The following is a 12,841-nucleotide window of genomic DNA, read 5'->3' as shown; positions in this document are numbered from 1 at the left end:
TTAATATGCGTGTACATAGATGACATTCTAGCTTGCATCGTTCGCCTTGACATGCCATTTAGAGCACGTCTCCTTATAAAGATGGTCCGTTGACCGCAATGCGTTTACATTTCTAGAAACATCGGGTTAAATAAATAAGATGTGTAATATATTAAAACTAAATTAATCTTAAGTTGCCTTTAGCCCGTAGTTAAACCATAAATTTTACTAAAATGTGTATTACTAGCGACCCGCCCCGGCTTCGGATACTAAATATTGTAAGGTTAATTAGCCAAGATGTTATATTATGATGTATTTATTTAATACTATGTAATATATACACTAATAAGTTTCAAATTCATAAGTTATAACTGGCCATAGTCACATAATTATTTTAATTATGTAACTATGGCAACGCGGGAATAAACTAGAAGGCACTTGACATTGTTGTTGAATATAATTGTTAACAATAAAATATTTAAATAAGAAAATAATCGACTTTAATTGGAGAGATAAACTTAGATCCTTTTATCATACTACAGAATATCTTTATAAACCGCTATGTCAGTGCATTTTAAATCGTATCTTCGAATTTTTTTTAATTTCATGTTCAAAAGGGCCATATTGATCTATGTATGTCGAATGCAAACGTATTTAAGGTACTTAATTGTATAAGGGTTGATGCTGTATTACTATAATTTTGATTTGAATAAATAACTTATTTATTTGTTACGCATTAGACATTTGATATGACGTAATGTCTTCGAGATTGATTCAAAGAGTATCTTATATTTGTCCTTCGATAGTTAGTCGGAGTATAAAAAACCCACGATATTTTAACGCGAAGATCAATTTTACGTGAAAATTTGTTTACGAGTTTTTAAACATTCCATTAAGCCAATCCAGCTTTTAAAGATCTTCGAATTTACCCTCTGTTGGTGCGTCAAGCGATTAAAAATTAGTTTGGGAAATCCATCGTTACCTGGTTTTTGTAAGTTTGACACGATTCGGCCTGTTTGTTAAAAAAACAGCTCTAAGTGTCGAACATTAAAAGCACTTAATATGAAATACGTGCATCGAGGGACGGGATTGACGTGTTTTCGAATCGTTTTTGTCTTTAGGAGAGTAAAACCTTTAAATATCTAGCCCAATACTTAAACCCATATGTAAAATAATACAAAAAGGGTTCTCAACAAAATTTCTTGACTGGCACTCAAACAATCGCACAAACACATCTTGCTTGGTATTCACGTATGTAATAGATGTAATCGTATATTATAGGTACATATAACGTTAAAGGAAATGCTACTGCTTCCTTCCGCCATGTTGACAGCGGTATGAGAACTGCGGTCACTCCGTAAACTTACCTTAAAATCCTCGTTCTCTTATCTCAAGCTATCCCACTGCTGGACGAAGGCCTCCTATTCGTTAAGCAAAAGACATGCAACAACTAGTTCATGTATTATATTTTGTCTGGTAATTACTACGATCTCGGATCGTATCAACTAATTTATTATTTTAAAAGTTATTTTATTTTAATTTCGTTTTATACTTAGTAAGTAACATTGTGCACCTTTTTGTTCGGTAATTACGAATTTTTCTGACGTAATCAATCATCGTAATAATATTTTTTTACTCGAATGCCCGCGGCGTCTCTCCTTGTGGACGCATCACGCAACTGTAAGCGACTACACTACTATAAAAAAATAACAATTATAAAATAATACATTCAATGAAAGTTCTATGTCAAATGAAATTATATCTTCTAAAAACTGAACGGACGTGGTAATTTATGATAACAATTTGTTTACGAATATTATTAAATAAATTTCGACGTCAAAATATTTGCAATGGTTTGCATAAAATAGCAATAATCTGGTCATCAACACGTGTTCAAATATGAAGCTAACCGTTTATACATTGTTAAAATTCGTGTCGCGCGCGTGCTGACTGCTGGCCCGCGAGTTGCGGATCGTCGCACGCGCACGGCCGCCGCGCTCTGTCCTCACACGAGAGCCGCCGCCTCCGCCGCGCCGCCGCCCGCTGTATCCGATGACGGTTACATCATTGATGCATTGATTTTATGTAACGATCATCCGAATTGATGATCGAAGCCACGTGTGCGTAAAATGTTTCATGGAAATGTTAATAGTTATTATTAATTAAAATTCATGCAAAGACCGGAAGTAAACTTGCCTGGCCGTGGGGTCAATTGCAAACTTTACTTTTATAGCTCATCGCGTCGAATAGTGGTTAAAAAAGTCTTGAGTATGAAGTCCATGCAAAAGTTTGAAAACGGTCAGTGCACCCGAACCCCTCTTCACAACACGGAGTTCAATAATAGCTGTATGTCAGAGATTACCGGAATACTAAGACTTGTATAAACAGTACACACATATTGCACACTCACCAATTGATAAACATTATTTTCGTTTATTGCATTCGTTCTGAAAAAATATATCTTCAGTTCACTATGTTTTTGTTTACCTCGGCGATGATTAAACCAAACATATCGAAACTAGTCGCCTACGTGTGTCGTTAAAAATCGAATTTCCGTAAAAAAGTAGTCGAGCAAGTCTGGCTGCGTTCATTATTCTTCTTTCAAGATTGAACGCAATTTTTTTCTCTTATTAATGATAAAACTTATATTCCGAATAACGTATGAATTTTTTGACTGTCATGTACTTATGTATTACATTAAAAACCATTATTTAATTGACTGTAATGTAGTAATTCATTATCATCTTCATGTTTTGTTTTATATTTTTTGTAAGAATCATTTTTTTAGACACAATTGACAGGAAATAATTGTGTTACACACCAAGGCTTATCCATATAAGAGATTCATCCTGTGGAGTAATATAAGTGTACGGTAAAATAATAAATTAATGTATGGGACGTCACTGTTAAATTAGTTCGAATATTTTTTACTCTTAGATTTAATACAATAAATACACGTGTTAGTTCTGATAAATGGTGCAACAACAAAATTGTAATCGAAGACAAAAAAATGACGTAGACAACAACAACCGAATCGGGAAGCTCTCCCTCCTCCTTTGGCGTCGGCTAACACAGTTAAGACGGGAGTATTAAAGGCGGGAACGTGAGACGATAGCGTTTTGTTTTGACATGAATAATAATCAATTCACGTGTCACCGCTGGGCGCTCATGACCATAACGTGACGGACAGGTACATTTATTAAAAATAAGATAACTAATAGACTGCGTCACAACCTGTTTGTTTGAACGATTACTCTAATGAGCTCGCAACTTTTTGAATGAACAATTTCAAAGTGTTTATTAGGAGACCGAGTTGTTGCATATTATTGTATTCACTCAGAGGAGCTTCTACTCCCACGAGTTCCGCTCGGGGGATTATGTAAGACGGGCTGCTAGTTGACCCTTCTGGTCCACATGAGACCCGTTCGACGAACGATCTTTTTTTCTATAGCTTATTTAAGTTATGGCTGAAACATTCGTTGATACGAGACGTGATTCATCTAATATATTGGGATAATTTGTGGGCATTTTTCCTTAATTCATCAATTGGTATATGTGTGTAGTAGTCGTGTAGTATGTGGTAATTTAAGTGTAACGTTGTATAGTTTAGTCACACAAAAATTAATTTATAACGTTACACTTCAATTTATAGTATTTGTAAAATTTACTTTCATTTTGCGCACCTACTTACAACCTTACGTCATACGTGTGCGATGAGGCTCGCGTTGAGCCGTTATATTCGATTTTATTTATTTATTATTAGATGCACCAGCGGCTTCGCCCGCTTGGAATTCGGATTGTGACGAACACGCTTTAAGAACTTTTTTACAACACTTTATCCCCAACATTACCTTTGAAAAGGGAGAAAAAGTAACCTATGTCCGTCCTTAGGGTTTAAGCTTGTTTTTTTACAAATTTCAACAAAATCGATTCAGTGGATTAATATTGATTGTGTAACAGACAGACGGACAGATGGAGCTACTTTCGCATTTATAATATAAGTACAAATTTTGTGTACATTAGAGTATAAATTAAGACGTTCTCGATTAAAACTGTCCTTCTAATTAGTTTCAAAGACAAAATTTGAAAGTTATTAAACTTTTGAAGCTCTACGAATGTTAAACAAGTAGATTTGATGTGATGTTCGTATTCGTGGCAGGAGGCGAGTTGTTCTCTCAGAGGTACGAGGGCTACACGCTGCACGTGACAGCTCTGTACGAGCAGGTGGTTGTGTCGTGGGCTCGGCCGGGGCAGTCGCACCGAGAGGTGGGCCTCGTCAAGGAGACTCTCGACAACCGCTGGCACTGGGTCGCACTCCGATACAGGCCCAACCCGCCCTCGCTACTCCTCGAAGTCGATAAGGACACACAGGTAGCACAGGAGCATAATATTTATATTTGATGTATGTATAATGTATATGTTGTAATTGATATGAACCACAGAAACTGACGACTAACGAGTATTTAATTTGCTAACGCCTCTTGAGGTCGGGCTTCCAATTTCGAATCTTACATACCCATCTGCTCTCTATCGTCTCGTCGAGTGTTACAAATAACATGATTATAGCTTGGATACCATTTAACATTGTAACAGCACTCTTCGTGTATGATAATGAAATACGTGCCAGGTGATATCGAACGTGACGTGGAATCCCGAGCTGTTGACACCGGGCGCGCTGGAGTCGCGCGAGGCGGTGGTGCTGGTGGGCAACCTGTTCAGCGGCTGCGTGCACGAGGGCCCGCAGCTGGAGTTCCACGCGGCGCACGTACTACAGAGCACCGTGCGCTTCGGAAACTGCCCGCTCACCACAGACGACTGTACGTTATATTTTCCTTATATGACTCGTTTATCGACACCGAGGAAGTAGGCGATGGCTTTTAACCACAATCTAGTAGCGTTTCTCAAGTACTTCAACGCGAAGTCGCCCGGTATCATATCATAGAAAGTGTCGTGGTGTTCAGTCTTGGCACTCACCTTGAGTATCATAATAAAGCAGAGGAGATACATGACGTGTGTACGACTGTTCCCCCAACGATTATAAATCCTTGATCAGACATAACAAATTTTCACCCACTAAAGAAACGATGTAAAAATATACTGTTTTTATTTACGATTGCATATGATAAGATGTTATTCTTTTTATTTCAGGTATAGATAGAAAAGACGTTTTGAGAATACCACCGAAAGATCACTGCTACAACGAACCATGTTTGAGGCACGGCACCTGCATATCCAGACACGATAAGTTAGTCTGTTCATACATTCATGGGACCTGGGACGATCACAACTTCCAATATTGCCGCGTACCGCACGCGTAACATCATCATAACACCAGGATTAATGCCACGCTATCGCGGTCGCCAGATACGAGTGCCACTGCACGGCGCGCTACACGGGCAACAACTGCGAGGTGGACGCGGGCGACCCGTGCGCGTCGGCGCCGTGCCGCAACAGCGCGCACTGCGTGGAGGACGCGCGCGGGGACTACGCCTGCCTGTGCCCGCCGCACTACCACGGTGCGCACCCTCCGCCCGCCCCGCGCCGCCCGCCCGCCCGCCCGCCCGCGCTCATACCCCCGCTGTCCCACAGGCACCTACTGCGAGCTGGAGGAGTCGCTGGACCCGCAGTGCGTGGCGGGCCCGTGTCGCAACAACGGCAGCTGCAGCGTGCCGCCCGGAGCGGACGAATACGTGTGTGACTGTCCCTCTGGTGGGTCCTGTGCTATGGCAGACTCGGTCTCGGCCGACTGTAAACTAACTGGCGACGATAAACTGACTGGCGGAATGTTCGCAGGTTACACGGGTCGTAACTGCGAGATCGATATCGACGAGTGCTCGTCCGCGGGCGCGGCCGCGTGCCTCAACGGCGGCCGCTGCGTCGACGACGTCGACAACTACACCTGCGACTGCGCCGGCACCGGTAGCGTACTGCTGTGCTGGAAAACCAGTCACCAGCTTACCAGCCTATTTGCCGCCTCACCGCTCTAGTAGTAGTAGTAGTGGTAATCCCGGGGTATAGAGTGCACCTTTGCTTGCACACTCGCCTGCACTCCGTACGACATCACCCGCGCGATTGGCTAGACTTGGCCGGCAGTGAGAGGCGAACGACTGCTGTTAATCATCTTATGTATTAATAGCGTAAGGCGATTTTTGTCCCAGCGATTATGGCACGACAGCTGCACACAAGTCGGCAATCGGTTATGGTCTCATTTTGAAGAGCTCCAGCCGTGGACGGGCAGAAAATTCTTGATTGCGCTTTACTAAATTGTTACGATTTAACATAGACTCCAATTCCAACCGAACCAATGTATACTTTGCGACTTTTGCGTCAAACTCGCAGTTTACAATGAGATGAAATCTGAATAAGGTTCAATCATAAGTTTCGAAATTCCTAAAAAATCTTTTGAATATACGCAAAGTTTATTATAATGATTACATCGGTGGGCGGTCGCAGGCTACGGCGGCGCGCGCTGCGAGCTCAACGTGAACGAGTGCGAGGAGGAGCGCGGCGTGTGCGGCCACGGCGCCTGCTACGACACGTACGGCGGCTTCGTGTGCGCCTGCCTGCCCGGCTACACCGGCGAGCGCTGCCACCAGGTCCGCCCGGCCCGAGCGCCAGCGCGACCGGCGCGACCGGCGCCCCGCACGCGCTGACGGCCCGCTTTCCGCAGATGTCGGCGTGCGCGTCGGGCCCGTGCGGCGTGGGCGGCGCCTGCGTGGAGGAGAACGGCGGCGCCGGCTTCCGCTGCGTGTGCGCGCGCGGCCTGGCGCCGCCGCTGTGCGAGCCCGCGCCCGCGCCCGCCGCGCCCGCCGCGCCCGCCGCGCCCGCCGCCTGCGCCGAGCTGCAGTGCCCGCCGCGCTCGCACTGCCGCGCCGGTACTGGACGTTTATTGACAGCCGAGAGCCAAATCGTTGACTTCCCTCTTGTGCGAAACGGAACAGATCTCCGACTGAAGAGTTTCAGCTGCCTATATATTGTTATTTATTTATTTATTTATTTATTTATTGGAGAAAGTTACACCATCAACTTATCACTAAGCACTTAAAATTAATATCTGACTTGGGTAACGTACAAAGTGATACGTCTTTAAAGGCGTAAACAACATTTCATTGTTATCAAAAATTGTACTAGTATTGACTACATGACGGTTAAAAATAGACACCTTTGTAGCTTTTTACGGGCTCATATTTCCGAGAATCTGCTGTGGTATCGGTTTACGAGAAAACTGAATCGACCTCTCCCGCAGGAATGCCCGCCATGGTGGCCGGCGTGATGGTGTCCAAGCAGGTCCTGTGCGTGTGCGACCTGGGCTACTACGGTGAGTGAGTCGCGACGAGCGCCCCGCGGGACGCCCGTGGCGACTCGCGAGTGACCGCCGTCCCCCGCAGGCGCGCCGGGCCCCGCCCCCAACTGCAGCGCGCTGGAGGCGGCGTGCGAGGCGGGCGTGTGCCTCAACGGCGCCACGTGCACGCGCGCCGCCGACCACTTCAACTGCAGCTGCGCGCCCGGATACAAGGGTACCGCGTCGCTCCGGCCGGCCTGGCGCTCGTTGCGCGATAGTTAGGACTTACAAGATAGCCCATAGCGTTAAGGTACCGAGTAGCGCCGTGTCCGCTGAATGTGCCTGCCGCCTGCCGCCTGCCGCCTGCCGACTGCCGCTGTCCTAGGTGTTCCGCCGTGCTGGGTGATGTGTCGTCTTAGTTTGTGAGAGCTAACGTTGACCCGCCCCGGATATGATCGCGGCCTTTTGCACCGGTACATACTCATCTAGACGGGAAGCGCTTTAATAAATACTCGCGTCTGCGATAGCAGCTCGCAGTGGCCTTTGTCATATGGTACGAGATTACCCGATTACTTTGACCCGCGCATGGACGTCATGACGTCATCGTGCAAATCATTTGATGTTTGAGATGTATTCCCTCACGTCGGCGCGCCCGCCCACGTTCAGCTTATTGGGCGTGCGTTAGTACGAGTAAAGACACGAAAAAGTAATACAAATTAATTTACATGTTTACCTTTTTTTTTAAGTATTACGTGTAGTGTAACGTGAGCGAGTAGATCTACTACGTATGCACGGTCGCGTCGGGCTGTCGGGGCCGGCTGTGCCGATACATATGTTATGTTATGAACATTATTATTCATTAAAATTACAAAATTACAATTTACGTCGCTTGATTTGCATTGCAATAGCATTGGGTCGGTTCGTTACCTCTCACCGTAATGTTGTGATATGTGTGGCTTCACATAGAGCTATACACGAGTGTCGATTTAACGCAAACTAGACGGTAAAAATATTGCCTGCGCCCTGCCGCCGTCAGTCGGTAGTCTCCATTCGTGTATCGCCCTTGCAATGCCGTTTTGTACTCATTCAGTTTTCTATTTCATTGCGGTACCTAACCGTTTGAATGTTCTTTTAATTTTTATGTTCTTTACATTTAATCCATCGTGCATGCGCTTCGAAGTTAAAATGTTCTGTCACGTAACGCTGTGGTCGCTCGGGCGTATTCGTAGTGACGTCAGAGCAATAGCTGAGAGAACGATCAGATCATAGACGTCGTCTACTCTGATGCCTTCGATCGTATAAGCAGTCGTTTCGGTGTCGCGAGTCGCTCGGGCCCGACCGACACCGAGAGGGCCGAGCGAGTGTACGCGTGGTGTGTGCAGGCGTGTACTGCGAGCTGGGCCCCGCCGGCAAGGCGCTGTCGGAGCGCTGCGCCGCCGCGCCCTGCGCGCACGCATTCGCCTGCCGCGACCTCGTGAGTACCCCAGCTTTGATCTCCTCCTCGAATATAATGTTTAAGCACCCCCTCCCTCAAATCGAGAACTTCCGAACGTACACCCATACGCTCCCAGCACGTTCACCAGTCGCGCCACCCTCAGGCCACCGGCTTCCGCTGCGAGTGCGAGGCGGGCTGGAGCGGCGCGCGCTGCGACGTGGCGGGCGCGGGCGGGGGCGGGGGCGCGGGCGCGGAGGGCGCGGCGGCCGACGGCGCGGCGTGCGGGCGCGGCTGCGTCAACGGCGGCACGTGCCGCGCCGACGGCTGCGAGTGCCGGCCCGGCCACGGCGGCGCCAACTGCGAGCTGGCGCTCGACTGCCGCGCCTCGCCCTGCCCGCCCAGGCAGGTGAGTCGGACCACCGGCTTCACGATCCCGTACCCCACCGTACCCCGGAGTCGATGCGACTGACGCCTCGTGTGCTGCAGGAGTGCGTGGAGCAGGGCGGCGCGTGGCGCTGCGCGGCGGGCGCGCCGGACTCTGCGTGCGCGTCGTCGCCGTGCCACAACGGCACGTGCCTCGCGCTCGACAACGGCCTGTTCCGCTGCCAGTGCCCGCCCGGACACAACGGTCGGTGGTCCCTCTCGCTTCCGCTCGCTTGTCGGTCACTTGTCGACATACCGAGCTATTTTAAATAGTAATGTAATAAGACTAAAACACCCGAAAGAGTACAGTTTAACCATTGTCTTGGTATATCTCATTACGTCGACTTCTATAACGACGATATGAACAAACTATTGATGACGACGAAGAAGTATTAGTATAACGACACAGTGCCTTGATAAATAATTACGAAACTCGTACTAAATGTGACAGTCCATTGGGACTAAGCTAATCCAAAAATATATCAGGAAGTATCAGTTATAAAACTAATTTAAGGATAGTTCAATTTATATAGATGATTTTTGGAATCAAAGAGCTTCCATTAGAGCTATTGATTAAATATTGGTGAGTTACAAGACAAAACAAAAGAAAAAATTGGATTTATGGTAATTTATTGTAACTTGAGTTTCTACTTTTATTATGAACAATTTAATCCTAATTTAATTCTTCATCAGTAAAAATGTTTCCCAACATGTATGCTGGTGTATCTCGGACCCTCTTGCCTTTTAAATTAATGGAATATGGCAATAGTGAAGGATAGCGTTTGTGGATTCCTCTGCCCTCGGGAGTCCACGCTGTAACTACACAACGTGTGTCTATTTTGGCCGTCACTGATACCCAACCTATTGAAGAAAGAACTATGTCTCCGCAACATAATTTAGGGCCTTCGCCAGTATATTGTATGTTATCTTGTTTCTTCTGTAATCCTGGCCAATTCATTAGTCTCTCTGAACCACCGGTTGGTACAGCGAATAGTTCAGTACCAACGAAATTTTTGTAAATTTCATCCGCCTCATCAGTCTTTACCACAGTTATAGGAAGATTCTCAGAGCAGAAAATTGTAAAACGGCACGGATCTGTGCAGTCAAAGAGATCCACTCTTGCCAAGCCACCGATAAAAAATGTTGAACCTTTATGCAAATAATAAGTCTGTGGTCTTATAAGTTTTTTTGGTATAGTTAATAGCAGTTCTTCAGTGCTAAGGAGTGAAAGTACTTGGTCTGGATGTATGACTCCCGGTGTATCATAAAACCATTTACTTTTCTTAAATAATTCATGCCTTTCGTCCAGTACTTCTATGGGTTGCCGTTTCTCTGCAATGTTATCACTAAAAACCTGGTATTCATTGAATGTTCGTCCAATATGACCGATTAGAGCTGGAGCCTCAGATATATTTTTTCCTGATAATTGTTCTCTCCTAATTTCTTTTTCAGTCTTTAAAAGCCTCGCATCAGACTGTAGTCTGACGCTTCTTTCGCGAATTTTCCACCCTGAAGGCCTGTTGATTGGGAATTTTAAGAGATTCAATGTCGTTCCGGGCCATCTACTTACTGTCGCCCTCTTTACTATGTCAACAGCATGCACTTTGCAGTAGTCTGATTGCAAAAGGACATTGAAGAGAGAGCTTTTGCCGACATTAGTACAGCCTACTAGAAATACATCACCCTTGTATAACCATAACTTGAACATGGCAGATATCAAGTCTTCTACACCATAACCAGTCTTAGCCGATATCAGTGCAACATATTTAATATTAGCTTCTCTCAGTCTAGTCTTTTTAATTTCCGACATGAGTGATTCTTTTATTCGCTTCAGATAACCAATGCTGTCACCAGGGAGGAGATCAACCTAGAATGGTTAATTATGTTAATAGTATAATATAATTTAAATACATGTTTTACATAATACTTCAATATTGTACCTTATTAGCTACTATAATAATGGGTCTATCGGGGCCAATGATGTCTACTATGCCTGACCAAAAGGAGCATGGGAAGTCTAACAAATCCACCATCAGTAGCACTAACGATTTTATGTGTCTGTAAAAGAATATTTTATTAATTAGTATACAATTGGAGAAACATTTACAGCAATATATTATAGTATTCTGTAGTCCAAAAGAAAACATGTCAGATTAGATTTTTTTAGTAATAATGAATAAGACAAAGTTTCTAAAGTACAATTATGTAAAATGGTTCACTAACATTATCTCAATCTGTTTTTTTATTACTTTTAATGACCAAAAGTATAATTTATTTTATAAAGTGTAGTAATGTCTTTTAAAGACCTTTACTATAGATAAGGACATAGTTAAGGTAAAAATTTAACCTTATAGATTGAAGAAGTTTTTCATACTCTTCGGGATGCACAGTAACATCTAATGCAATGTTGTACTCTGCAAGAAAATGACACCTCTGACATTCTATTTTCTTCAATTCTTCATTTTTTCTTCCTTTAAAAAGCTCGCTTGGTAAATAACCAGGTATAGCAGGGTCATTGCAGTGCAGGAGAGCTCCACATCCTCCACAGTTGACATGGCTGATTGGTTCCATCGGATCTGCAGTACCATAATGTTTACTCCACTGGGTATCTAAATCATCATAATTTTCATCCTCCGATAACATAGCATCGTCAAAATGTTCATAGTTTGTCATCCACTTATTTATATTCGATCTGTCAAACTCTTCTTTGGATAGTTTGGAAATAGTAATTTCATCTTCACATATTTTGACATCTGTCGTACGAGAGAAAGGCAATTGAAAATTTTTTGGAGATTCCTCATTTTCTTCAACAGTTTCCTCATCTAACAGCCTGTCTTTATCAACATAATACTGCAATGCGACGGGCAAGGGCGGTAATTTCTTTTCTTCATATCGTTTTGCTTCCGATTTTCGAGCGTGTCTTATTGATTTTATGTGATATTTATAGTGGCCGAGATCTATTTTGTCATGTTCCAGATACGAATTAAACACTATTTTGTCTTTATATTGTTGAAAAAGTGTCTCGAATTGCTTCTTTTTATTTCGATTCGAGTTATCGTGGCTGTTTTCATCGCCATTTGAAGCCCGGAAATGGTTTAAACGCGAAAATGCGTTGCGTTTCCGATGTAACCTCAAAATGTTTCGCAATGAATATATCATTATGAATAATTTGAATTCAACATTTCTTAGCAGTGTTTCTCATAATATTACTTTGTTAATACTAAATAATAACTGTATATAGTTTCAATAACACATATTTACACATTTACTGCTTTTTACAAGGAATATTGTTGTGACAAGTGTGCGTCGTCTTTCGAATTTCCCTTTGATTACGATGTCAGTGTGACGGCAACTGTCAGCTGTCAATTAGTCATAGTGATGTACAGAGGAGGTATTTACTTATTAGCACTTTAAAGAAACAATAAAGTCGTATATAATCTCAGTATAATAAAAAATAATTTGCAGACATTTTATTATTTAACCTCGATTATGGAAAATGTATGAATAGGTAATAATACATTTTGTATTATATGACGCCTCAGCCAATGAATCTCGTGTAATGAAACTATTGTTTTACGTTCAGAGACTAAGTTTAACCACTTGTGTAAACAGCGAATGTTACGTTATGTGGTTGAATTAAATGTTTTTCTAATTAGTTTTTTCTTATATATGCAATTCAAATAATGAAATGGAAATTTTTAGTAATATCATCTTGTTATTGA

At 43.6% G+C, this 12,841-nt stretch overlaps 2 protein-coding genes across 3 annotated transcripts in view; one reads left to right on the top strand and one right to left on the bottom strand.

Moving 5' to 3' along the window:
- Positions 1-12,841, top strand: part of Crb (crumbs) — a 41,176-nt gene that overhangs the window by 17,367 nt on the left and 10,968 nt on the right. For both annotated transcript variants that reach the window (XM_064215012.1, XM_064215011.1), the window contains exons 3-15: positions 4,139-4,350; positions 4,607-4,796; positions 5,128-5,224; positions 5,344-5,495; positions 5,569-5,688; positions 5,773-5,898; positions 6,433-6,575; positions 6,650-6,854; positions 7,226-7,297; positions 7,368-7,496; positions 8,644-8,735; positions 8,860-9,102; positions 9,183-9,324. In XM_064215012.1, the coding sequence (XP_064071082.1) occupies positions 4,139-4,350; positions 4,607-4,796; positions 5,128-5,224; positions 5,344-5,495; positions 5,569-5,688; positions 5,773-5,898; positions 6,433-6,575; positions 6,650-6,854; positions 7,226-7,297; positions 7,368-7,496; positions 8,644-8,735; positions 8,860-9,102; positions 9,183-9,324 (1,923 nt within the window). The remainder of the gene's footprint in view (positions 1-4,138; positions 4,351-4,606; positions 4,797-5,127; positions 5,225-5,343; positions 5,496-5,568; positions 5,689-5,772; positions 5,899-6,432; positions 6,576-6,649; positions 6,855-7,225; positions 7,298-7,367; positions 7,497-8,643; positions 8,736-8,859; positions 9,103-9,182; positions 9,325-12,841) is intronic.
- LOC113404448 (nitric oxide-associated protein 1) lies at positions 9,736-12,451 on the bottom strand. The gene is made up of 3 exons (XM_026645337.2): positions 11,467-12,451; positions 11,060-11,177; positions 9,736-10,986 (listed from the first exon to the last, which is right to left on the bottom strand). Exons 1-3 carry the CDS (start codon positions 12,276-12,278, stop codon positions 9,793-9,795), a joined length of 2,124 nt encoding a protein of 707 aa, XP_026501122.2. The 5' UTR covers positions 12,279-12,451; the 3' UTR covers positions 9,736-9,792.

Source organism: Vanessa tameamea, chromosome 5 (genome assembly GCF_037043105.1).
Source record: "Vanessa tameamea isolate UH-Manoa-2023 chromosome 5, ilVanTame1 primary haplotype, whole genome shotgun sequence".
Classification (NCBI taxonomy): domain Eukaryota; kingdom Metazoa; phylum Arthropoda; class Insecta; order Lepidoptera; family Nymphalidae; genus Vanessa; species Vanessa tameamea.
Note: the sequence above shows the minus strand (reverse complement) of the source record. Positions and strands in the feature narration are given on the sequence as shown.

Bases quoted from the DNA above. Each gene is read 5' to 3' on its own strand.
- LOC113404448 (XM_026645337.2), bottom strand. From the start codon at position 12,278: ATGATATATTCATTGCGAAACATTTTGAGGTTACATCGGAAACGCAAC. The intron at 11,178-11,466 runs GTTAAATTTTTA...ATTCTTTTACAG, and splicing joins AAACTTCTTCAATCTATAAG to ACACATAAAATCGTTAGTGC. The intron at 10,987-11,059 runs GTACAATATTGA...TAACCATTCTAG, and splicing joins TTATTATAGTAGCTAATAAG to GTTGATCTCCTCCCTGGTGA.